The 27360-nt window shown below is 34.4% G+C and overlaps 1 protein-coding gene across 4 annotated transcripts in view; it reads left to right on the top strand.

Annotated features, from left to right (window-relative positions):
- Window positions 1–27360, top strand: part of PACRG (parkin coregulated) — a 225766-nt gene that overhangs the window by 184138 nt on the left and 14268 nt on the right. Inside the window, exons 6-7 of one of the 4 annotated variants that reach the window (XM_051811282.1) lie at window positions 6477–6530; window positions 7232–7302. The exons of 2 other annotated variants lie outside the window; for them this stretch is intronic. In XM_051811282.1, coding sequence (XP_051667242.1) covers window positions 6477–6530; window positions 7232–7287 — 110 coding nt within the window. In that variant the 3' untranslated portion in view covers window positions 7288–7302. Of the gene's footprint in view, window positions 1–6476; window positions 6531–7231; window positions 7303–27360 lie in introns of those variants that run through there. One more of the 4 variants, XM_051811280.1, reaches the window with a different exon arrangement.

Raw genomic sequence — 27360 nt, 5'->3', positions numbered from 1 at the left:
TTTTCTTTTCTTTTCTTTTCTTTTCTTTTCTTTTCTTTTCTTTTCTTTTCTTTTCTTTTCTTTTCTTTTCTTTTCTTCCAAACCTCTCCTCTCCAAACCTCTCCGAACCTCTCCTCTCCGAACCTCTCCTCTCTTTTTTCCTTCCCCTCTCTTCCCAAACCTTCCCTTCCCAAACCTTCCCAAACCTTCCCAAACCTTCCCTTTCCAAACCTTCTCTTTTCTTTCTTTTTGTAGAGTGAATAATTCCTTGACTACAAACGCTGGCTTCTGCCTTTTAAAGAGGAAATACTACTGTTTTGGAGTATTCAGTATTCAGTACATTTAAAAATGCTGCTTTCAAAAGTATGCTAAAATCTTAATGAGATTAGTTACTTTTACTAGGAATTTTTGTACTAATTAGCAAATAAATAATGTTAGACTAGATCTGACTCATCTACAGTAGTCATTACTAAAGAAGTACAGAAAAATAATTTTTGGCTCAATAGATAAATGGAAAAAATGGAAGAAAAAGTATTTAAGAATGAATTAGATACTGGTTTAATCAGGTCAACAAGTTTCATTTCAATGTACCATATTATGAACAAAACCAAAGTAATGAAGCTATGGACTTTTCCTGCGAATCCTTGCCAGACAGGAGGCACAAGGAATTAATAGTATTAGCAATCTTTTTTCCAACAGTTTCTGCTCATTATAGCAGAGAAACATGGGCTCAGTTCTCTCCATTATTCTGAGCCAGCACATTACATGGAAAAGTAAGACAATCTGAGCATAAAGGTTACACTGAAGAGTGTATTGCTCTCATTCTATTCTGCAGTCTCTCCACTGATATGTTAGTATTAAATCCAGGCAAATTAAATTAAATACTAGATTCGGAACTTCTCCTACTCAAAAGTAGGTCTCATTAAAGGTGATCAGTGTAAATTCATGGACAGTTCAGTGACAGTTTATCGAGAACTGAAAGTGGTATTCAGTGTCCTGGGGAATGTTCCCTATTTCCTGAGCATGTTTGAAGAAAGGGGGCATCCCTTTTGCTGTGCAGTTTATGCTGTACCAAAATGTTTCACCAGAATCTATTCAGTGAATTCAGTAAAATATATAGCTTGTTTCTGGAGGACCAAAACTGAAGTTTAAAGTCCAATATTTTGTCAAAACCAGAAACTAAGCTGCCTTTGTCACTGTTCTGTTAATTAAGTCATTACAATGTTGGTAAATGAAAGTTGTGGTTAACCAACTCTAATTGCTGGGTTCTAAATGCTTTTATTCTATTTTTCAGAATTAAAGAAACCATTCAGAAACTGCAGTTTTCCTCAGTTCAATATCTATGAGCTATTTTGAAAATATTTTTGTAGTTTCCTTTATCTGCTATGATTTCCGTGCTTATCTTTGATCTGTGCTTCTCATAGTTTCTTGGCATTGTCTCCTGTTGATCAAGCTACACCCTTTCAGTGTGTACAACTGATTATTTTATGTTGCTCTTTTTAAAGATACCTCACACTAAAATTAATGTTTTTTTGTTACACTGGAAGCAAGGCCATGCCTCAGTGTGATTCTTTAGGGCAAAAAGCACAAGTAGATTGTCCAATTTGACTTCTGTTCATAGCTAAATACCACATTCTACATAGCCCTGTAAAACACATAGATGGTCAGATACAGAGCTAGTTCTCTGGATACATGATTCTATAACTCCATTTCTGCCTGCATGATTTGTTGATGACTAATTCTGACACAAGTACAATAGATCTGAGCCAATAATATTTTTTTACATTGGTGATCTTTAGTAATAAAAATAGCCTCTTGCAAGGAGCCACATAAGATTTAAGAGACACATCACTTATTTAATACTGGGCAGTAGATAATGTGAAATTCAGTATGTGAGATACTCGTTTTCAATTACAGTTTGCAGTGCGTATCAGACCAAGTTACCCCAACCAGCACAGAGTGCAAATTTTGTTTTGCTGCACTGCCAGCAGTCACTGTACCATGGCAGTAGTAAAAAGGTGACATTTCGGAGAAAGAACAGTTGGCATATCTGCTGTTATGTGCCTGCACACATCTTGGGAAAGGCAGCAATAGTTTAGTTAGGGCTTATTCAGATGCTGGCCGATAGAAACAGCTATGGAAGTGCACTGAAGTAATGCATCTTCTGGTACTGTATTCACACAGTCCCAGAGTGGTATTATTCATTTTTTCAGCTCCAGTAGTGCCCTTCAGATTTGATAACAGAAGGAAAGTTGTTGCAGTTTTACATGTTTTCATTTCTATCCAGCTGCCTTTCTGCAATTAGTGACAGTGGGGAACAGTCTAAAACCCAGCAATGACAAAACAAACCAGGGTGATGGTGGACAATAAATAATTTTCAATGTACTGCAGAGGACAAAAATCGCTGATTCAACTTGTATAGACAAAGCCTTTAAAGAGCTAAGAAAGCCATACTCCCTCATGTATGCATCTGGTGTCACTATGTTTTGGAATATTTCTTGACTTCAGATCACCAGAATAAAACACAAACTTTTTGAATACAGGCTACCTAAAGAAAACAATTAAAATCCTTAGAAGCTGTAGGAACTTATACATGAAGAAAGACTATATGAATACTTTTGAAAAGGTAAGCCTTCAGCTTACAAATATTTGAATTTCATACACATCAAGAAAAGATTGATGCCATGGGGCTATAATGATGAGTGAAGGGATGAAATTTAAAAAAGGATACATGAGACTGAAATTAGGGAAATACTCCTTGCTGTTCTGGTATTTCAGTTTGACTGAAGGAACAGTCACCTAAGACTTCCAAAACTAGAGGAGATAAACTTTGGAAAACTTAGCAGAGGACAGGTTACACCACTGAGATCTGAACAACTAAACAGTCCCTTCTCTATCCTTACTTGTATTATAATATTTCTATAAAGAAGCATCCTACTTAGATGCTAAAACGGGAAGATTTCGCCTTTAACAAGCCAATATGATCTTTATAGAACCCATTAATAGGAAATAAACCCGTTTATCAGGGGACATAACACTAAATATGCTTCAAAGGAAAGTTTAAATGGTTGTCTGAGGACTGCTATGTAACCAGAAAATCATGAAGAATGGAGCACATTTGACACCTAGGCCTGTGAGAGGAGCAGAACCTTAAGCATCATTATACAACATCCTGGAACACGATACCATTTTCCAAACATTTGGTCACAGGCATCTTCATCAAAAATTGGTTCCAGAAAGTAATACTTACAGTGTCTGGGTTGAGGTGGTAGTTTTATTGGTCATTATAACTTTTTTTTTTCTCTACAAAGAACAAGAAAATGAAAAAATTTAATAAATGATAATATTACAACTTTGTGCATGAGCAAAACCAAGACATTTCAGTGTCATACCAAGCAAGAGACAATACTTTATGTTATTGTCAAAGTTACTGCATTTATTCCTCAAAATTGTACTATTATTTTAATAAATAAACAAAACACAAGCTTTATTTATTTATTTATTCTTTAAAAGCAGATGGGGGTTTTGTTTAATTAAATTTTATTTTGGTTTGAAGAGATCTGCAAGATGAAAAAAATATCCTAAACATTTTAGAGAACAACTACTGAAGGTAGTGTTTACACATCTTTCATGTTAGATTTTGGGAAAAATTCTCTGATGATTGATAATTTCTCTTAACACTGTAGGGTGGTATTAGCAGTTTGTTTTTATAGTACCAAAGAATTTGAGCTCCAAAGCTCCAAATATGAAGCTTATTAGAAAGCCATAATTTGAATTTTGATCTTCTTCAGAGAAGTGAGCTCTGTTAAGTACTAAAGACTGTCATTGCTGTAATATTTGAAACTGCAGAGATTTGCAAAGGTTCCTCCTCCCACAGGCTGTGGCTATATTTGTCAACCCAATGAAGACCGTAGGGTGAAACCTGAGGAGTGCTGATCCCATGTATCTCCTGCTGACATCAGTAAGAGCTTAGCACCTATCAGCATCAAAGAGTTTTGTTACTGCAGCTGACTCTCAATAATGCAAAACAATTAAAAATAATAGCAAATGGAACAAAACCCAAATGATGCAATAGATTCTGTGAAAGGTTTTGAGGATACTCTAAAAATTCAGAATGATCTTAGTTTTATAAGTCAGCCTTTCATTGTGACCAGACTGTATCAGTAAAACATGATACTGAATTAAATTCAAAATCAAAGCTGAAGTAAATTGTATAATGGTGAGGGTTTGAAAAGACTGGCTGTGATTTATGTAAAACTTAATGCAAAGTCAATTTGAAGTAACGCTATGATAGGAATCAGCATTGTCTCTTATGTCAGTACTTTTACATTTAAGTGATGTGTGCATCCATGGTGAACATTTAGGCTTCTACTTTCTATCCACCACATATCTATTTGCTCTTTGACATGGAATGTTTTTTTTTTACCTGTAGGACTTTACACAATGGAGGTGCTGAACCATAAGTGAAACTCCGCTACAACACATAAAGACTAATAAGTAGCATTATTTACACTATTGAGACTATAGGCCCACCTACGGTTTTCTAAGGATTCTAGGCTCATGTCAAAACTAATTAATGTGAATTTGTCAAGTCTTGGGGGTTTTGTGCCATACTGCTTCTTGTCCTTAGCAAGAGGTTCATTACTGTGATCTGGTGTGTTTATTAGCTTTATCTGAGTGGTCTGTATTTACTTTGGGAGAAGCTGATTGAATATCACTCACCTCTTTTAGAGTTGGCAGCAAGGCTTGGCATATTTGCGCTTGCTTGTGCCTGGAGTCAGTGTAGCTCAGACTTTGTTTTAGTCATATACTATGCTTTGATATCTTTTTAGATGCACCTATGCAGAAGTCCTACATTTATTTGTCCTCAGGAGAGTCAGAAGTCCAGAAGCCCTGAAGACAAGAAATCACAACAGAGACATTTTCTAGTTATGATAAAGACATATCTAAGCCTGACTATAATTGGAATCAGAGTTGCAATACCACATTAAAATTAAAGTATGAAAATGAATCACAGGAAGTCCAAGAACAAAGATCAGACCTCTAAACTATGATGGAGTAAGCCAGATTTTGCCACAGGGCATAAACATCAACCTGCACTTTCCTTTGAAAGCTAGTGCAGATGCCAGGGCTAACAATAACTCAGCTTTTCAACTGTACAGTAGCCAATGTATAAAATCAGCCAAGTTCTCTCTGAAGTGGACTGTGCCTCATCTTTACTGCCAGCTATACTTTCAGCCTTTAAAATGTTCAGAATGCATTGTTATGGAGAAAATCACTGAAGCATGAGCTGGCATATGAGCTTTTAAAGTTCTGTTCATTATTTTCCAGTCCTGGCTGCTGCTTTTCCTTCTCAGAAAGGCAACCTATCTTCTCTGTCAGCCTTCCATGCCCTCTTCTTCCTTATTTCCCTCGTTCCTCTCACTTTCTTTTCTGTCTGCTGAGACATCTTCGAAGACAGGACTATGTGTTCATGTAAAAATTGTGTCAAAAGTTGCAGAGAAGTACACTGGCTTGCAGATGTGCAGCTTCAAGTGTACTGCGATGTCCACCTAACTGGACATCCATAATTGCCAGCACTATAGAATAGAATTCTGTTTTGTTCCTGTACCTTACAAACATAAAAAGTTGATTTGGGAGATAATTAATTATGGGGGTTTGGGTTTTGTTTGGTTGGTTGGTTTGGTGGTTTTGTTTTTGGGGTTTTTTTTGTTTGTTTTGTGTGTGTGTGTGTGTTGGGGTTTTTTTAATTTAATCATATTGTGGAATTGCAATGACACCCGTATAATTTTCGTAAAATTTCTATCTTAGGCTGCACGATCCCTCCCAGAGGGACCAGTGATACAACAGGACTTGAGCTATAGCCTAATTTATAGTAAACATGTAGTTCTGAGAAAGTTCCTCTGTGCCTGCAAGAAATTACTCATCGTGAATTAAAATGTGCTATTCATTTGCATGCAGCTACTATGTGCCATCAGCTGTCTGGCACTACATGGCTGAGCAAAGCCTACCCGTGTAGATAAGTCATTGATAGCATCACTTTCCTGGGAAGAGTCAGGCTTGTTTCTGTAGCTATCTGTAGCCTGTGTGAAAATTATTCCTTTTTATACCATTTTGTGAAGCCAAGAATTGATGTAATTTGAATTATTATTTTTTTAGGTCTTGTTGTTAATTTGTAGTATATAAGCCATTCCCTCGTAGTTTCAGCATATTGATGTAATATGCTGAAACCTAGTTATTGTGCCACTTGTATCTCTTTCCATGTCTGTAGCCAAGAGATATAACAAATATGTATGGCTCCTTACTCAATATGTCAGTGCAAACATAAATTTAGCTCTGCTAATTAGTAAGAATGACTAATCATTCATCTTCTGGTTCATTGATCGAATACATTTTCTTTGTTGAAAGCCTCTTCTCACAATTATTACCTGTTTTAATAAGATATATAGTGACAATCCTGAAATTTCCTCAATCTAAGAGAACTTTGCACGTTTTAGGAAAACTTTTCAGGTCAGTGGGATTCCAGCAAGAGCCACAGTCTTTCCATGAGGGTGAGTAGAATTCATCCCAAAGTAATACTGGTATAAATATTTAAAAGTGTCTGTGACACTCTCAATTTCAAGATGGACATTATTTGAGATAATTTGCCAAAGGACTTCACCATCAAATCTGGAGGATGGAGAGGTGATTTGAAATCAATATATGCGATATATAGTGCAAGTTGTTGCATTATTTGTTGCACTGTTTGTGAAATAACATTTTTCAGCATTTTTTCAAATCAGGGAAAAATCTTTATAGTCGTCTAAATTTCATTACCTCTGAGATGGATACTTACTAAAGGATGATGCTGAACTAGAAGCACTGGGGTCATTTAAACTGAAATCTATGACTTACCAAAGAAAAATAAGCACAGCAATCAACTGGATTGTGTAAATATACTGTTCTAATAACAATTTTTGTCAGCTCTGTATTGGGCCAAAACTTGAAGGCAACTTGAAGGAATTGGAGGAATGCAGTTCAGTTAGCCATATCAAAAAGATCCCAGGCGCATTGTAATTTAAAACAGCTCTCATGGTATTTGCCATAGTTTCACAGCAGTTGCACAGATAAGAGATAGATAATTTTTGAATGTGTAGTTCACACAAAAGAGCAATTTCAAAGTCCTTTACCAAAAGTTGTGAGAACATTGTTCATATAAAGTAACTGGGCATACACAAGAGAATTAAATATTCCAGGCTGTTCTGTTCTACAGATGACATGAGCCAAGGTCTCCTTTCCCTGATCTTGATGGGCTGCTCAGGTAAATGATAAAGATCTAATGAATTAAAGACTAATAGCTAACAGATGTACAGACGCTATCCACTCAATTAATGCTGCTGTACATTATGTGGAACTAATGCAAATTACTGTGTGCAGAATGTTTACAGATTGAAACTGGGCTTAGCAACTCAGTGAGAACCTCAGTGGAAGTTTTTCCAGTATATTAAGGAAAATGCTGTGAAGGAAGTAGTAGGGTACAATCACTGTGGCGTTTATTCATGACCTTTAGGTTCTAATTAGCTCTTCTTGCTTAAGAAGTTTTTAATCAGTTTGAGTCAGTTAAGGCTGCATTTTATCACTGCTTTTAAACAGGTAAGATAATACTGAATTTTTCTACAGTTAAAAAACTATAAACCCAGAAAATTAGTATTGCTGATGAAATGGTCTTCTGTCTCAAAAGACTTATTTAATTAAGTATATCTAAAAATAGACATATGAACTCTGGCATTTTAAAACCTCATACGCTAGTGCCAAATGTCAGGTTTTTCAGGCTGCTAAAGTTTTTTTTCATTCACTCCTCAAAAAAGATGATTTGTCAAAATATCACAACATATTTCTTTTGATATTCAAATGAGTTCAGGCCCAAAGAAACATTTAAAGGGAACTCAATGATAAGTTGCAGCTGAAATTAGTCTTATATACTCGATAGTTTAGCCATCAACCAGTAGTCTCTTTCATATAAATACTCTGCATGCTAGAATAGAAATCTTCTCAGTTTATTTTTTTTCATAGTAGGTTGAATAGGTTGAACACATTAATGGTTGAGTTTGGCCAGTGTTTAACAATTGCCTGTATCCAGCTCAAACACTTGAGCTGATTCTTAAGATGAAGAAATGAGAAATATTGGTAGTTGAAATAGGAACAGTGAGCAAAAGAAGTGCACTTCACCTCATGCTCAGAAGTTAGGCATGATATGTACAAGACAGTGAGAAGTGATAAAATCAGTAGCAGAAATCAGTACAAATTTGGTGTAAGTTTGTGTTTATACCACACACATGGTATCACAGGAACAAGTATCATGATATTTAGACACTGTGTTTAAGCACTCCCATTTATAATGCCTTTGGTAAAAACGCTTTTCACATCCAATAATGAAAGCCAGCAAGGTAAGCAGGTTATTATTCTTTCTGACTAAAAGTATATACCTACTGAAAGACTCTTTGCTTACCTACTGTTTAAGGGAGTCAAAGTCCATTTTTACGTGCTTTTAAGTGTGAAAATAATTTATTTCATCCTCAGCATAAAGAGAGATACATCTGTTTAGTAGTATTAATGAGCAACTTGTAGGGAATAAAAAAAAAATATATTTACTCCATTTTGTATATCAGTTATGAAATTAAGTTTGATCATTAAAATTACCTCCCAGTCATTTGTGGTAAATACAGTATTTTAATAATTACTATTTTAGGTCTTGAAACAGCTAGTTTTTTGGAGACTTCCACTCTGAATTAAGGATTTAACAGTAGTATTGGGCTACTATGAACTGAAATAAAAGCAAAAAAACCCTACAGTAATAATCTGCTGCAATATCAAACCTGCTGCAGTGTTTATAATTCCACTTGATCTCTGGTAAGGAGTGTGTTAAATTTTTATATAACATAGCCAGGAACTCCTGAAGCCTTTGCCAGAATTGTAGAGGGGAACATCCACTTGAGGTTTGGGCTGCCTGCAATCAAGTAATTAGCTTAACTGCATAGCAGATATTCTGGGATGAGGTTATTTATGACCTAATTGATAGCCTGCACTGGTTAACCATAGGAAAGAGATAATCTAATGGAAGAAAAATATACCCTTAACATGGAACTATTAGAGCAATGCAATTACTTGGTTTGCATATTTTCAGTCTTCTTGAATGTATGGTTCCTTTCCTGGGAGAAGTTTAACCACTGTGTGCTGAGAAAATATTATTTTTTTAAAACAATTATTTTGTGTCAGCATCCAAGATTCCCTTGTAGTACATTTTTTAACAATGTTTAACTACATTCTGCTTTTAAACATTATAAACAGCCTTTCACACCTGATCTAACAACTGCCCTGATTCAAATTCTTTTCCCTCCTCAAATGTCTGTCAGTATGTTTAATATAAGAGATATCAAAATGTTTGTAGTTAGGGACTTTGAGAGTCAAATTAAAACATTATTATTATCAATAGGTGTCATTCACAGTTTTCAAACAAAGAAACAACAAAGATCGTTTTTATGTAACTATTTTCACTTAGATATAATATACATCCTTGTATACTTGACACCTGTTGTCTTCCAGTTTCCTTGATTGTAAAGGTCAGCAGCAGCATAAACTGAACCATAAGTACTAAGATTTCAAGCTGGGTAAGTAGAATTGGTTGACAGTTAAAAGAGCTTAAAATAGCCTGCTATCACTTCTGGTAGCTGTGTAACAAACATACACAGGATTTCCTCTGCTCTACTCCTCAGCTGAACCCAAGCTGAACCCCTTTTTTGATACAATCAGTTGATCAAAGATGAACAGCTAAAATGAAAGCAGTTTTTCAAAGGAGGACATGATAGCTATGTCAGAAATCAGCACTTGAGCTTCAGTTAGCTATAATGAAATAACAGTCAGACCAATTCTCAAAACTGCTAGATTTATAAAACAATAAAAATAACTTCTCTGGGTGTTTCTCTTGGTGTCCATTTACTAAAGAGATTAATGTTTACCTGTATTAGGAAAGAAATTGCTTTCCTGTCAGTTCCATGTTCCCTTTAATAGTCTTTCCCTCTGTCTTAGAGAGAGTATGGAGCTGAAGGGTTGGATTTTGTTTATTCAAACCCATGACTTTCACATATTGGAGCAATTGTTTGTGCATTGTAGGACTCTCCCAGAACCTGTATGTAGTTACAGAGCCATTTACACAGCTTTTTGAGTAGTGACTGCACATAGCGGAATAAGCACATCCCTCTTTTATGGAAAGATTCGTGTTCAGTTTTCTCTGGGTTTGAGGTCTTCTGTGCTGCTCCATACTCAATTTCTCCAGCATTTCTCCAGTCTGTTCATTAATGGTTAGTGACATAGATATAGCTGTAGAAGGATATAGATGATGGCAGGACAGAGGGGAATAATATAAATTACATTAATTTAATTTTCAATGATCACAGAACCTTCTGAAGAAACCCGTTATCTGCTCTGTGACTGCAGGTTCTCATGAGCTCTGCCTCAGCTTTAGTAGAAGTGAGAGAATTCCCATTCCTGTCTCTCAGGTGGATATAATGGCAACATCGCTTAGGAGTCTTCTGACTCATATGAGCTCATATGAATGAAACCAGGAGGGATGAAGATGGGTTTACCTACAAATCTCTTTCATTTTAAAGCATTTTAGCTGCTGCTCCTTGCCAAAACACCTTACTGCACTGAAATTGAATTATCTATTTAGTCCAAAATATTTGGCCAAGATTTTGACAGATTTTTGAAGAGGGTGACTCACATCAGTACTTTCTACAGTTAGTTAGCTTAGCAGCTATAGGGAAGCTGAACAGCTAGAATTGATACTGGGATTGATATGGCATTTTTTCCAGCTCATACTGCAGAGAATTTTGAGCACTCCTTCTCTGTCACTTCTGAGTTTGTTCTTCCTAGTAAAAAACATTCACACATTCCCTTTGAAACAAAAGCCGATTGTAAGGAGCAATCAATAAAACATGTTCAAAGCTGATTGATAGGGTGAGTATGTGGAAATAAGAGTAGGTTGATAAACTGTGAAGGGGGTAAGTAGAAGAGGGAGTGGTAGTTATGGAACCAGAACTCTGAGTCCAATACAGTGGAAAATGGTAAGCCAGAAAGGTGTCCAAAAAGGGTTTGATTATTTACATCAGAGCTCCAGGCTAGGAAGATAACAACCAGCTGTGTTTTGACTTGGAGACTAGAACTGAAAGGATTGTTGTCAAGGTGGTAGATTATAATGGGGTTTATATGTTGCTATTGTGCTAGTTAATAAGACAAAAATCACACCATGTTAAGAAGCTTGGGGGCAGTGAGATTGGTTTTGCTTTCTCCCTTTGAAAAATTTTATTTTCTACAATCTAAACCACTCTCTTCTTTACTAACCTTTAGAGGTTTTCACTCTTAATTATTTTCTTCCTTGTGGTTGCTTTTATTATGTAACAGAATATTCAGTCAATGTAGTGAATCTATTTTCTTATGTGTTTAGAAACACTGGGTGTTATTTATTTTCCAAACTACATAATAGCTTATGAGAACAAGGACCTACTACTGTGATTGCTGCTTTTCCTGCTCCATTAACCCACAAAAAGCTCAATTTCTAACAAAATCTAAATCCATTTCAAAAACAATGAATATCTAATATTAATTCATTTTTGTAACACTCTTAAATAAGATATGAAATATAATCTTTGGTTCAGTATATGCGTGATTCTTCAGAAGAAGACTGCGAAACCTTTCTGGGAAATTATTGGGAGGGATTGTTTGTGAAGCTTTGTGATTAAGTGTCCCTAATCAGTTTCATTGATCTTCATCTGTAGGTGAACATGTATGTTCATAAAATAATATGACTGGGTTATTTTTTACTGTTCAAATCATTCAAGTTTTATATCACTCTCCTCTTCTGTCAAATATTGTTTGCGTTATTTTTTTTATTTTGGTTCAACATTCACACATTTAACTTATGAATGATATTTTTGAAGAAGACTCATTCTCCTCTTGACTGTACTTCAGAGAAATATGAACTCCTAGGCTAATGATAACATGTATGCTGAAATTGTTATTTGTTCAGTGAATATACTGTGTGGACTTCTTGTTGCGGATGTTTTGAGTAAATCCTAGCTCAACCAATTTTCCGTTCTTTCATGTGTGTAGTTCCAATGTGAAGTTCATGAGACATTGTAGGTTTCTTGTGTGGAAATTGCAAAAAAGAACTTTTACACTAATATTTTTATTATCATTATTATCTGTGATGTATATTAATAAACTCCAAGCATCGTTTTGATTGGGTTTTTGTTGGGCTCTTTTTGTCAAATGCAAATCAAAATGGAAAGGGAAGTAATGTTAGAATAACTTCTTTCTGGTATTATATGCACACTCTCCTTTAAGGTAAATTCACTCCTTCTGAATTTACATAAGGGATACAGGATTCAGGATGCTTCTTCCTTAAAATTAATAAGATTCACTTGTCCAAATAGACACTGATTTTTTTTTCTCTCTCTCAAGAGGGAAGCAAAGCCAGTTGGTTAGTATAAGACAAGTTAGACTTACAAATACCAGTCATATGATGCTTTCTTTGCTTTCCCATAAGAAATTACTACCACAGGGAATAAATGACTGACACATCACCCCCTGCCATCATAACAACTGTCACGCAACACCATTATTTTTCAAACATTAGTGGCATCCCTCCAACTGGCCATAAGGTTGCAGACACATTTTTTAATCATTACTTTGCCCATTGCAGGAAGCTAAAATCACGTCATTTAATGTGTGCTCATGATAAATTTCACATACTTTTGAAATAAAATGGAAGCTAGTGAAGTACAGCACTATTGCGGTGAATTAGACAGCAGTAGAACAAGGCAGGAGAATACCCACTTATTGACATTACCAAATCTAAAATGCATTAACTTTTAAACCAAGGCTTATTCAATTATTAAAAAGAGACCAAGGGAGCATACTGTTGGCTTTATGAGGAAGAAGATTATAACAGCTTATTAGTTATTAATTAATTGACAATCTCACCCCTTAATGTCTTTACATATAATAAATACTTCTGTACCCAGTGTCTTACTTCTATCCATTTTATTTTTCATCAACATGTAAAATATGACATTTTGCTTTTTCTGTCCACATATATGACAAGGATTAAATGGTCATGTTTCAGTAATTTGTATTAAGATATTTACAGTATTAATTAATTTATATTTACAACATAAATTATTTTTGGAATTGCTAAATTATTCTTTTCTATATGCAGTTAGCCATACAAAATACATCTCTGTTTTTTTACTATAGATTAAATTTAGGTGTTAATCCTGCCTTAAGCAAACCACAGGTTTCCTGAATAGAAACTTGCAGGGAAGGACTGGGGGAAATGGCCCCCACAAGGAAAACAAGAGACTGTGACGAAAATGCCCAGAATAGAATGAGTTTGACAAGAATGATTCACAGGCAAACCTGTTTATTCTTCCATAAATTATTTCTTTACTGCGATTTTTACTCACAGTAATTTGAAGTATATATTTTTTGCTGCTGTTTTATACCCCATCCATCCAATTCACGAGTAACATACTATTGCTCTTATAGTATCTTGAAAAAAGGAAGCATGAAAAGCATGCATACTCAGGAATGTAATGCCTTGCTTTTAGGCATTCATTTCATTACTAAAATACTTACTGATTTTTTTTTAAGGCAGATTTTTGGGGAGGTGCAAGAAAGACTATTGTCACTCCTATATATGCAACCAGATAAATATCCTCAGGACAATGTGACACAGCAGCAATTTTGGCTGTAGATATACTACTTATTTTTGTATTAATAGATTTTTAAGATCTGTCAATACTATGGACTGCTGTGAACAGAAGTAGAATTGTGCTGCACCAGGGCCTATATTTATTAATTTTCATAGGCTGAGATCCATCCAATATCCAGATGATTGGCAGGGACGGAGAGAAGGAACAGTTTGAACCTGGGGCTACCAGTGATTCAATACATACTATAAAATAGTATTTTGATTTAAAAAACAAACAAATAAGCAGACAAAAAGCTCATTATGTTGAAGACTGTGTCTTACAGACTGTGTAATGTGCTATCTGAACTTTTTTATGCCTTTCAGCACATAGCTATGATTTGCCCTAATTATACAAAACTAAACATGTTTCATATCAACAGCTTCTCTCAATAAAGGTTTTAATTACATTTTTCTCTTGCTTATCTTACCAAATTTATATATGGGTGGTCAAAGGAAATACAGAGAATCTGAGAGGGTATATGGAGCAATGACGAGTCTCCAGGGTTGGTAACTTTATGTGGTAACTTCTTAAACAATGTGTCACATGGTCCATTCCAGCAGCTGGAATAGATTGTCTGACCATAGTCACAGAGTGACTATTGGTTTTTTCCCACTGCTGAAAAAGGCAGTCACTTTCTCACCTTCCCTCCTGGCCAAAGGGTCCTACTCCTTCATTCAGCTCACCCCTAAGAGAGCTGATTCCATTAAGTATTTTGTCTGAAAACAAATTTAGCAACAAAAAAAGAATGGTTGGTGTTTCTGCTATGCTTGTGAGCTGAATTAGCCTACAAACCTCTGAGATATGTAAATGACAGGAAGAAGTGTTTCCAGGACACGGGACAAAAATTCAGCACATGTTCCTCCAGATCTGGGGCCCTAAAATGCAAAATAAATAAATACGAGAAATATTGGATTTTTTAGCGTTGCGACTACGCGCGCGCACACACACACACACACACAAAATCCTGCCTAACGTGAAATTAAAATGTGTACAGGGGAAGGAGGAGAAAGAAGAACCAAAGAGTATCTAAAGGTTAACAATTAGTCTAAGCACAGTTATTTCCATATAATATCTCTCTACTCATTTGTGAGTAGAAAGCTTCTCTAGAAGTCAGTTCCAAACAAGAACCTAATTTTAGGCATTTTGATTCACCTCAGGAGGAATCTGACCTCTTCCAGTACTATAAATGTTGAAGAGACTAAGAGACTAACCTTAGGCTAGTGTTAGCCTTGTAGTTGCCATCCAATGACTTCAGCACTGTGCAAATCAAATTCTAATGAGAAATGCTAAGAATTAATCTAAATCAGTTCAAAATTCAGCTTTGACAATTTTAAGGAGATTCTGGATTTCAGAAAGTGATTCGGAAACCTAATAGTGTAGAAAATACTTGTGTATGGGAGAAGAAACTTGTGTTTGTTGGCATTGATTTCCTTTCCCTGCAATATACACACGTTTCCCTGGAGGACAATTCAGGAATGTTTATAACGAGGCAAAAAGTTACCAGCAACTGGAGAACAGAAGGGGTAATTTGAGCCAATAAACATGAAAATGTCTAAAATTACATCTGTTTGTTCTAGGGCTAGATTTGACCTTAGATGTCCTAAATTCTAGGAGTACTTTTTTTTTATTTCATATTTCAACTCCCTAAAATTTTACTGTTATTCTCATATGAGGTTATGTGGATCATTAATGTAATTCCTGTACACTGATATAATTCCTGTGTTTCTTGTATCTTTACTGACATTTTGCCGACATCTCTGTACAGAAGGCCTTTGTGCTGTAGTAGTGTCTCCTGATAATCTATTGCATATGTTTCTATAACAATACAGCATGATAGAGTTTTGTCAAAAATGAAGTAGCTTGTGTACAAACTGTCTCCCCAAATGAAAAATAAATTCAGAACTGAGACATCAACTCTCTGTGCACATTTCAAAAATTCGAGAGATTTCATGATAGAATTCAAATCTGGATGAGTTTTGAACATTCTTTTTCAAAAAGTGACCATGCAGATCTATCTAGCTTGAAAGTAACTATCATGCTCTATGAACTGTAACCTGTAAACATCTCAGAGTTCCTAACATCAGTAGTATTGGTTAGATTACTAACTCTGATTTTATTTTTTTTTTGTTTAGAAATTTCTATTGTACAGTTGTATTCTTTAAATATGATGGAACAAGAGACTTCAACAGATATTTAAAATAAGGAAATTAATACTTAATTCTAAAGCTAGAACTCTAGAACAAAACATTCAAAAATACGTTTTCCAAAAAAGTTTCAGGATTAGTTTATACGCAGGTATATTACAAACAAATGTTTTTTAGGGGAGTTTGGCAGACAGGAGAAAGAAACTCAGTACTGTTTTGGACAATACAAAATGAGATTAGGACGAAACAGAAAGCAAAATGTTAAGTTTATCTTTGAAGGTAAGTTTTTTTCCCTCTTCCATTATAGTTTCTAAAAAAATAAAATTGGCAGTAATGTGTTCTGCCATAGTTCAGGAATCTGTAGCTTATTAGTATAATAGTTCTCAATTCAGATACAGTGCAATAGTTCTCAACTCAGATTTAGCTTTCCATATTTTTTTTTGTAACAGCCTGCTTATGAGGAAGAGACAATATATAGTTATAGATATATATTGATATATAGTTAATATAAGAGGAAAATTTTTAGTAAACTGGGATTTATCTGTTTTACATGCTTTGTAGAACATCTACTCTTCTTCATGCCATGCTCAACATTAAAATTTTAATAATGATTTTTAATACCTGCATTGCTTTATTAACACTGTATGACCAAGTTCTAAAGTAACTCATGTTTGCAAATACATACACATTTAGACAGAAGTTTACACCTGTGAGTAGTTCCCTGCCTTTTGACTGAACTCACTGTGTGAGTGGTTTTGTGTATATGTACAAAAAAAACCCCAATCTTTTTTGCCTAGATAATATTTTCTTTATACATAGGACATGGTGGAATGGCTTTAAACTGAAAGAAAGTGGGTTTTGATTGGATATTAGAAAGAAATTATTTACTGGAAGGATGATGAGACGCTGGAACAGGTTGCCCAGGGAAGTTGTGGATGCCCCATCCCTGGAAGTGTTCAAGGCCAGCCTGGATGGGTCTTCAAGCAACTTGGTCTAGTGGAAGGTGTCTCTGCCCATGGCAGGGGGGTTGGCACTAGAGGATCTTTAAAGTCCCTTCCAACACAAATCATACTATGATTCTGACAAAAGCTGTTTTGTAGTCATTACTTTTCATTATTGAAACTTTTTGAGCTTTTTTCTAGTCTGGCATTTTTGATTGGAAAAAAGTAATCAAGGCTTGATTCTCTAACAGAAAACTTCTATGCTTATGTTCACATTAAAAATTTTGACCTGAACAATCAATATTTTTAAAATTTTAGCATTCCATTTTTATTTAAAAACTCAAAATGTATAATTTTTTAAAAAAAAAAATGTCTCTACTTCTTTTTTTAACATGTACTTCTTCAGACCTAAGTAACTTTTCAGCCAGAATGTTTTTCATAATGTCTGAATATTTGATTCTTTCTTACTGAGGGCCAAATCTTCTTATGCAAACTGGCATTGTTCCATTGATGCTAAATTGGCTTTATTCCACTATATCAGGTAAAGATCCAAAAATCTTATATGGTCCTGGCAAAAATGTCATTCTCCATATGATATGATTTAAAAGAAAAAAAAAAAGAAAGAAATTACTTCAATAGCCATTTAATTTTTTAGAAATCTAATATTTTTGAAGAAGTCATAAAATAGGAAGAGAATGGGATAGTGGAGGCTTTCTGAACTGTTACAGAACAAGCATCCCCTTGTAATAATTCTTATAGAGAACTTCAAACTATAACATGTAGACCAAAATTGTAAGTGCTATGTTTATTTAGTGTCTTCAGTTTTCCTTGCATTTCCTTTCTTTACAATGAGTCTTCTCTAAATAGAAACCAACCTGTTTCCTTGGCTCAGTGTCAGGAAAGTAATGAATCTTAGTGTTGTGCTGAAGATGGAGTGAATATTTTAAAATGTAGATATACAATCTAAATAGAATATCTATGCCTGGAATTCCAAAAGCGGATAGAGATTTTTGAGCTTTTACAAAAGTATGAGTGAAAATATATAAGTTGCAAAAGAACAGAGCTAAATTCTTCCTACCCATTCCTGTACACTGATACTTCTTGTTTTAACACAAGTTTTTTGTCAAAACTTTGTTGTAAATTTTAAATTATAACTTATTTTCACTTGTCAGAAGAATATCAGAGTATAATTGTCTATGAAAATGAATTCTCACATCACTGTGTATGTAAACTTCATTATTAAAAATGTACCACTTTCCAAATTCATGTTCACTTGTGTTAAAATTAATTTCTGTGATTTCATTTTGTTTGCCTTAGGTTAGAGCATTGCCTTGTATGAAATGAACATGTCTAATTGCATAAATATTTATTCCTAGATGATGTTCCATTTAACTCAATAGAATGAAATCACTTATTTTGTGAAGTGTTATGGAGTCAGTCTTGGGTTTCTCCATAATATTAAATATATACATATGCTTAAAATATTATTTTACAAGAAGTAAAATACTTTCTAGGCAAACAGAAGCACCAAAGTGTCTGTTTTCTTATTTAGTGTTGATTTTATATCTTTGATATTGTTTCTCAATTCAAGAAACAATTTCGAGGGAAAATCTGCCAATGCAGAAATCCCTTTCTAGTTTCACTATGTATCTCTGAGCATGAGCAGTAGATGGGATCTGACTAAATTTGTCCTATCTGTTTTCAGCCAAGAATGGGAGAGAGTGTTCAGATTTACTTTTTCCGTTTTTAAATCAGGGATTAATCCAGAATTTGGGATTACAGTGTATTCCAGTGTTTCTATTAAGTTAACATGGATCTTCCAGATAATACAAAAAGATTTGAGACCTCAACTGGAAAAGGGGAAAACATGGCCTGTGTAGCACTTAGCTCTTCCTTTTCTGTTTACCAGGGTCACAGTTCATCCCAAAAATTCTTGACTAATCAATTAGCCTAAACAGTATATCCCAGAAGATGTTTTAATAGAAAGGATCATGTAACTGTACGGTTGCACTATCTGTTAAGCCATGTTTGCTGTGAGCCAGTGCAGTAAGGAATTTGACAGAGTGGCATGAGAAGAATGTGGCACATTACCCATGTGTGATAACCCAGCCCAGTGCAATCACTGCTTGATGAACACATGGCTGAGTGTTTACGAAATGAACCTAAATAAGCTACAGCATCTTTGTTTACTTTGGTATTATTCACACCATTTCACTGCATTTCATACAATTCACCATTTCAGACCTGTGAATGAACTGTGAATGAACATACTTATTTGTATATAACAGAAAATATGTGCAAAAATTAACAAATGAAAGAAAAGGAGTATTAAAGTCCTATACACTTAGTTTTGAAACTGGCAATGTATTTCCGAGGTTTGGATAGGGGATCTTCCACCAGTGACGTGGGGAATTGTTTCTTGTGGTAATGAATTTAGGTTACCATTGCATAATGAACATAAAAATTTGCTTATAGTTGAGAATGTAATCAAGTATATTTCCTGAACTAGGATGGATTTAAACATATTCACTGATTTCCTGAAGTTGAGGCCTACAGTCTAAAAATGAAGTATTTTGTTTGATTTCTGTTTTGATGCCTGGGCCTTAATTTGAATGCAAATATTTAAGTGGGCATGACTATTTTATCTCTTATTTAGCACAAAATCACTGTCTTATCATTCCAATTGTCTTCATGTTGGAAAATTACAGTGATGCATCTTAGTGATGCATTATTTCAGATTTAATTGATTTAACTGTTATCTGATAAAAATATTTGTTATCGAACTTAGTGCTTAGCTGCATTTTGTAGACTAAAGATTGCGAAATATGTAAACAGGAATGACCAGCACTTGCACTAGTAGCCTGTGAACTTCAGGAAGTTCAAAGTTTTGTGTTAGTTTGGATATTTACCCAATACTGAGAGTTAGTGAGTCTTTTTAGAATGAGAAACGGACCCATAATTATGCAAAATGGAAAGGTGTTTAAATTGATAGATAATCTTCAGATAGATTAGCAACTTGGGAATGGATGGAAAAGTCAGGAGGAGCATTTCTGATGCTAGGCTGATAGTTCTGCACAGACTAAAATCTACGTAATTCCTACTATTTTTTCTGGATGAAGTGGCAGAGAGGAAGACACGAGGAATGGAAAGACAAACTACTTGCCAGGATACTCCAGTTGGAAAATGTGGAATTTTTGTTGTCCCTGGTAATTATTGGCTTATCTTGCTTACCTAGTTCTACATTTCTTCATTCTTTTAATGGGAAGGTTCAGACAGTAATTTTTTTTCTAAATTGCTAATGGATATGTACCCTCTACAATTCTTTCTGTGGATAGGATTCATTCTGGAAACTGAGTCAGTGTTGTCAGAAGTTAATGCATTAGAAATCCACAATATCAGCTATCAGAAAGGTAGTTCCTATCCGCCCACATTAATTTTATTTGCATAAATGGTTCCTTTGTTCCCTGAAAGAAGTAAACTGAGAGTGAAGTTAGCAGTGGCAGAAGGCCACTGCAAACAGCAAAAGAAGAGATTTATCTACTGACATCAAAATAATCACCTTAATTAACTGAAACTTGTATCAGTTATGTTTAAGTGAATTCTGATCTTTTTATCCTCTTAAATATACATAATCTTCACGCTTCTGAAAACTTCCAGAAGACCTGTCACACAGCATTTCCTTCCAATCCTCTTTCTACTCTTTCATTTTACTGTTGTTTGTGGGGAAGGAAGGACTGTTTGTCCTTGTTACTTACATTTCTTGTTTCATGTGTGATTTCAGTTCTTGGAAAGATAAAACGCTCTTTACTGTGGAAAGGAGATAAATGTAGAAGTATCATGCACCTTTACCTTTCTATGTGCGTGTTGGAGCTTTCTCATTTTACACAGCTTCTAATACAGCTCTAGAGTATTCGAATACAGCTACCCATCACAATTAATTGGAGAAAATTACACCTTGAACTTACACAGTGAACAAATGGACAAAACACCAAAAACCACCTTTCAATTGTACACTTTGACTTCCAGCTCTCATCTGTTGGGCTGAAAATCTGGTTAGGGTATCAACTCACCGTGTTTCTTCTCACATCTTTGTCTTCATACCAGTTTAAATCTAAAAGTTATCTGATAATATTGTTGAAATATAGTCTTCCTCCATCCAGAAGCTGATTTAATGTCTAGTACAGGCCAGTGATTTCATCATGTGGGTGACTATAGCTGTGAAATAAGCTTAGATGATCTTTATCGTATGTTTTTTGGAAAACTTAGGTTTGGTTGAGCAGTTATACTAATGACTCCTTTTTATGTGTTTTATTAACCTCCAGAACTTACATGGAAAGAGAAAAATAATTCTAGATTATTTTTATTTGTGCAGACAGATTTTAGAGAAGATCCTGCACCTTATTTTTTTTCTAAATATTATTTATTTTTATGTATTTCCAACAATCCTAGAGGCATTATGTATGTAGGTAAAAGCATGGAATTAATATTACTAAGAACTAGAAAAGTTAATATGTGTGTCAAGATCTGTAGCTCAACTGAACAGTTTCTAAATAGTAAAGCCAAAAATTTTTATAAATTACTGACAGCATGTACTGTAGCCATGCCCACTTTTCTTATATGTTAAATAGTAGTTTCTCATTTGAAAGCATATTTCAAACTGTATTTCTATGATAGTGTAGCTCACTGAAAAACTTATGTACATGCCAGTTAAGACATAAATGGGAACTTGCTACCAGAGCTAGTGACCCATGAAGTAAATGACCGCTGACATAAATATCAAAGTATACTAACTATACACCTGAAAGATAGGAGAAAAGAAAGGTTATTGTGGGGTCTTACTCATAAGTGAAGCATGTGAATACTAGTCAGTATATTCATCAGAAAGAGTCCCTGGTGGATTCAGGGTTGTACTTGAAGCCCATAAGAGCTCCTGGTAGGAGTGAGGTAGGCAGCCAGTGTTCACTGATGCCCAGGGCCTTTCATACCTGGGTTTATGTATTGATTTTCATCTTTTGTCTGTATTTGATCAGTTATTTGCAGCCAACAAAATATGTGTGTTTTATTTGTTCAAATCCGTATTCTAATCAATCATGGGACTCAGAAATATGGAAGTTATGAAATAGTATGTTAAAAGGACAACATTCATCAGAAAAAACCATTTTCAACATATTAGAGGATATGCTATAATGATGAAATTAGAAGTAGAAGAAGTTATTGAGACGTAATGGTACAAAAGCCATTGTATGGCCGTTAGATGAAGAGAAGAAATTTAGAAGAAATGAGATTTCATTCCTAGCATGTCTGCTAAATTCAATTACACCTAACAAACATGCTGAGAGTGTGCTTTTCGTTTCCTCATTCACAGAGAGACAATGTATTTAACCAGTTTAATTGTTCAACATGAAGCAATGAAGGGTATCAAGCTAAAAAAACCCCAACCATCCAATTCTTCAGGAGCATTTAAAATACATGCTACAGCTGATAAAACTTTTTGTAAAGTAGAATAGTTTTGACTGCTTTTTTCTTGTTTGTTACTTGTAAGAAAATATTTATCTGAAAACTAAAACATAATACTGGTTTCTTTTAATAAATAAAATATAACTAAGTCCCATGCTGTTAAAATTATGCAAAAGGATGGTCACTAGGTATAGCTGGAGTACAAATAGTGATTCAAATAGCTGCATTTTGTATTTAGATCCAAATTTATAAACTCCACTAAGGTCAATTTACTATGTATCTAGTATTATGTACATTATACTAATGCTATTTTTGCTTAAAGTGGTAGATGCCTTATCTAAGATTCTGTTTGTAGATCTATTTGCATCTTCATTAATTACAATAGAAGACGTATATATATTCATGAAGTGAATTTGACCTTACATAGTAGGACTAGAAAATGCCTCTTTCTTAGTCATTTACTTCATCTTTGTGAGCAAAAGTGGATTCACCTTTTTATTATTTACAGTCATCCCTAAAGACGATGGTCTTGCCATTTACTTGTTCACATGGACTGTGGTGAATTAGGTCTAGTGGCAATATTATAAATTAAACAACTCCAAGGAATGATCTCCAGCACAGAAAGCTCATAATATCAAATAGTGGGCTCTGTCACACACTACTCATTGACATCATGACCTAGAGGTCTAAGCACCTTATTTTCCCTTTGCTCTATTACTTTTATTCTTCTTCCTGAAATAAACTGAATTCTATGTGTTAGCAATTTTAAGATTCAAATAACAATTCTTTTCTGCTAGGTCAATAAAGCTGGAGTGAATATTGGACTTTTAATGCCACCTCATAAATTATTCTTTAGGGTCTATATTATAATTCCAAACATTCCAAGTATATTTTGCTAGATGCTTTTAAGATGATAATTTGATTTTTCTGTTGTTGTTTCAGAAAATTATAAATTAATTAGTCTTTGGGAAAAATTCTTCATCTTTCATAAATAAATAGAATTGGCCAGATCTTCAGCTTATACAACTGCTCGTCACTCCAAAGAAGTCATCTTATGCTAGTTGTAGTTAAACTTAATGAAAAATAATCTACTTGACATTTTCAAAGATTCTGTTTGGTTCAAAAGATGGAAACAAAATGTGTGTGGCTCAAGATAACACCTCTTAGGGACAGATAAGCATGCTGATTACAGACCCTGCTCTTCAACATGCAGTTCTATACCCCTGCTGATACAGTTCAAGACCAGTCTGCTAATTTGCCAACAGAAGTGCACTAAAATGCAACAGTTCAATACACAGCCATCTTTACTTAATTTAAAGCTTTTTAATTGAATGTCAATTACATAGTTATAAACCATATCTTATTACAAAGTACTGTACACATGCATTTTAAATAGCACATTTTCTTAACTTAAACCATTTTCCTTTTTAGAAACCATTGCAACTAAACAATCAATTGTGATTATGGTAACAGCCACAAAGCATTTATTACTTAATGTGATTATTTAATTATAAATTATAAAAACCCCAAACCAAACAACCAACTCTCCTATCTTATTTTCTATTTAACCAACATTTCCCAGCATTAAATACTTTCCCAGGGTAAAATATTTCTCACCTTTTTTAAAGTTACCTATCACAGGATTTGAGTATTTTCCAGAAACTAATTAGATTCACAATAGCTTAGCAATCTCATTTACTCTTAACCTCACCCCTTCCACCTTGATCCATGTCCTATTTTCTTCTTCTTAGCTGCTTTTTATAGTGACTATGAGGATACTAATTTGAAGTGAGTTTTGAGCTTTGTTCTGAAAGCTGAGAGAATTATGGTCAATCTAATATCCTCTGACAGGGAATCTGAAATCTTTTGTTCTTTTTATTGAATTACCCTATATTCTGCTCCCATGAGCTTTGTTTTTCAGATTGATAGATCCATGATTAATACTAAAGAGAACAACTGAGGATGACAGTCTCCTCATGTAGAAATATACTGTGCAGCACGTGGGAAAAGCATTTCTTACAGGACTTTCACATTTGGGATAGAGACCAGATCTTTGGCCTAGCAATTAAAAGGCATAACAATAGTCAGTGTTTGTTGTACTTCTATTGAAGAAATACAAATTTCAATAATTCATTCAGGTGATTTTCAGTGAAAAGGCCAGGGCCTAATCATAATACAGTAGTCTAAGGTACAGCTTTGTAGTCATCCTCAGGTGGGAAAAGGCCTTTTTCAAAATTTTTAATTATTCAGTTATTCTATGACTGAATGCCAAGCAATCCAAATAGACTGCTTTCATGGTCCAGCTAACTTGAGAATCCTTCAGTATAAAGTGATAGCTTGGAAGATGATAACTCTAGCAAAATTAAAAATAATACTGTCTTCTTCTCAAGTCATTTTCGGTCTTGATGGAATCTGAATTTGTATAGCTGCTCTATCGTAAGAGCTGATTCATGTGAAACACTGGGAAAGATGAAAGGTGAGAACATTACACATATTACAGATAAATAACATAGTGGAAGTATTGGCATCAGAGATTGTGGACTACCACAGTTATTCCCCAATGAAAATATTCCTTCCAATGTAGGTGTTTATGTTAGGGATGTTTATCAAAAGAATTTTTAAGAAAGTCCTCAGAACAGCAGAATTAAGAGGAAAAAAGAATATAGATATTATATGCATTCCTTAGATTTTCCTTGTATTCATGGACTAATTAAGGAATGGGGAGATTATGGTTCTCGTAAAAAATCAAGTATGAAATTCTATTGATGTGTGTTACTATTGAATAGACATTATGAAGCATTAGGGAATTGATGCCTATATCACATTTTTAGTCTGCTTTATAGAATATTTGAGATATGTGTACAACATCCTACTATTTGTTTGTAGTAGTCAATTTAAACTATTTCAGGGAACATATGCATTATATATGAAATACTGAAAGATCCAGCTGAATAAACACTCACATTTCCCATCAACTTCAAAGGTCTACAAGTAGACTTTGTGCACAATTTAAAATGAAAAATGTGTAGTACATGCATCTGACCTTTTACATTTAAAATGCTATGCTGCCTTATCTAAATTATATATGTTTTGGATCTTTCTGTATTAAATGTAGGTGGAAAGATGAAGTTTCATATGTAATATTTCTCCATAATATATGTTCTTTAGGTTTTATTAATAACACTTACTGTACCAAGTGCGAGTTTATGTGTCATGAACCCATAAATATGTCAGAATATGTGGCTAAGTAAAGCTGTTGTTAACACCCATTAACACTTTTCAAGGAGGAGTGAAATGTTATGATACCTAGATGTTCTAGAGCAGAAATGCAGTTTAATATCAGGGTATGAGTCTGGGGTTTTTTAGGGAGGGTTTTTTTTGTTTGGATTTTTTGGGGTTTTTTTGGTTGTAGGTTTTTTTCGTTTAGGGGTTTTTGGTTTTTTGGTTTTTGGTAGTTTATTGGGGTTCTTTTTATATAAAATCCAATTATATTCTTAAAACACTTTTTAATTAGCATGTTTTTATCAACTGCAGCTCAAATGTGATCTTTAAATAAAAAATTTAAGCTGCTACAGGAAAGCACATTCACTTACTGCAAGTACTCATTTAGAAACGAATCAACATGAATTAAAACCATATAAGTACGAAATGGTTGTCCAACATAGGAAGCTGTTAAAATGAATTTCTGGTAGATATTGCTGATGATGCTGAAGTCAATAGAATGAATTTTTTTCTTTTTTAAAAGAATGTGATTTCCTTAAAAATAAGCTGCATGGCAGTAATCCTTCTGGAAGTAAAATGTCAGATTTTAGAAATATACTTGCAGAGAGAAGAATGATTGCATTCTGATTTACATTAATATATAAAAAAAATCGCTACATGAGGAAGAAGTTAATTCCCATTCTTATTAACACTTCACCCATGAAAATGAAATCATAGCATTTGATCTTTCTCTCCATGAATTCAGTGTATTGAATTTAATAGAAAGACAACCTCATCACAGCTAAGTCCAGCACTGGCCCTGCTATTCTAATTAGACTTTAACAATATTAGTTTCTTTTTGCCCTCATCTTTTTACTTCATTTCCCTTGACTGGAGTGCAATTTTACCAAAACGTAGGAGACTAATCATTAACTGGCAGAAGCATATAGACTGAAACTTTAAATTGACCATCACAGCAGTAGAATACCAGAAATTTATAGAAGCATAACCATTTCTTCTGCTGGGTGTGTGATAATTGTTTTTCTGCTCATTTACATCCAAAAGTAATTAAGCTCTACAACAAGACTATGTACTGTTGTATTGGAGCAAAGTCTGCTGTTTGAGGTTATTCAGAGATCCCATGAAAACATCACAGTGGGAACTGTTGTTCATTTGCATTGTCACTTCCTAAAAATTTGCAGAAACATACCCTTGAAAGAATTAGGTCACACAAAATGTGGCCTAAGGGCTTCTCCTTTCTGTTTTCCCCAGTGGAGTTCTGCAGCTGATGCGATAAAAACTGTTCTACATCAATAATTTTTTGAGTTTATGTTTCCTGAAAAATTTATTTGGCTTATGGAAATAAACCATCTTTATCATTCAGTGGGAAAATTTCCTTGTCTTTCCTTCCAGATCTGATTTCCTGATACAAACGCAGTGGTGTTACAGTCTGAATCTTCTTCAGACAATTGTAGTTAAAGCCATGCATTAAAAACGCATGTCAAAGTAATATTAGAAAATTTTTACAGCAAACTTTGCTTTCCCTGAATATTACAATTTACATATAAACAAATACAACTTGGCTGAGACGTTTTCTTTCTCATGACATTTCTTACTGAAGTCTCACAGTGTTTCATGGTCATGTGTGCATTTTCCTTTTAAAGGGTAATGGATAGCTATTGTTTCCTTGTGTTATTGATACTGCAAAAAAAAGCTATGAGATAACAACATAGCTAGTACTTTTCTTATTGAAAATAAGCTAATTAATCACTGCAGTGGGCAGAGAAAAGCTAACTCTCTCTCATTTACTCTTCTGAAACACATTGATTTACATGGTGAGGAATGAAT

This window comes from Manacus candei, unplaced genomic scaffold (genome assembly GCF_025592945.1).
Source record: "Manacus candei isolate 608988 ecotype Guabito, Panama unplaced genomic scaffold, ASM2559294v1 h1tg000081l, whole genome shotgun sequence".
In the NCBI taxonomy this organism is placed as follows: domain Eukaryota; kingdom Metazoa; phylum Chordata; class Aves; order Passeriformes; family Pipridae; genus Manacus; species Manacus candei.
Note: the sequence above shows the minus strand (reverse complement) of the source record. Positions and strands in the feature narration are given on the sequence as shown.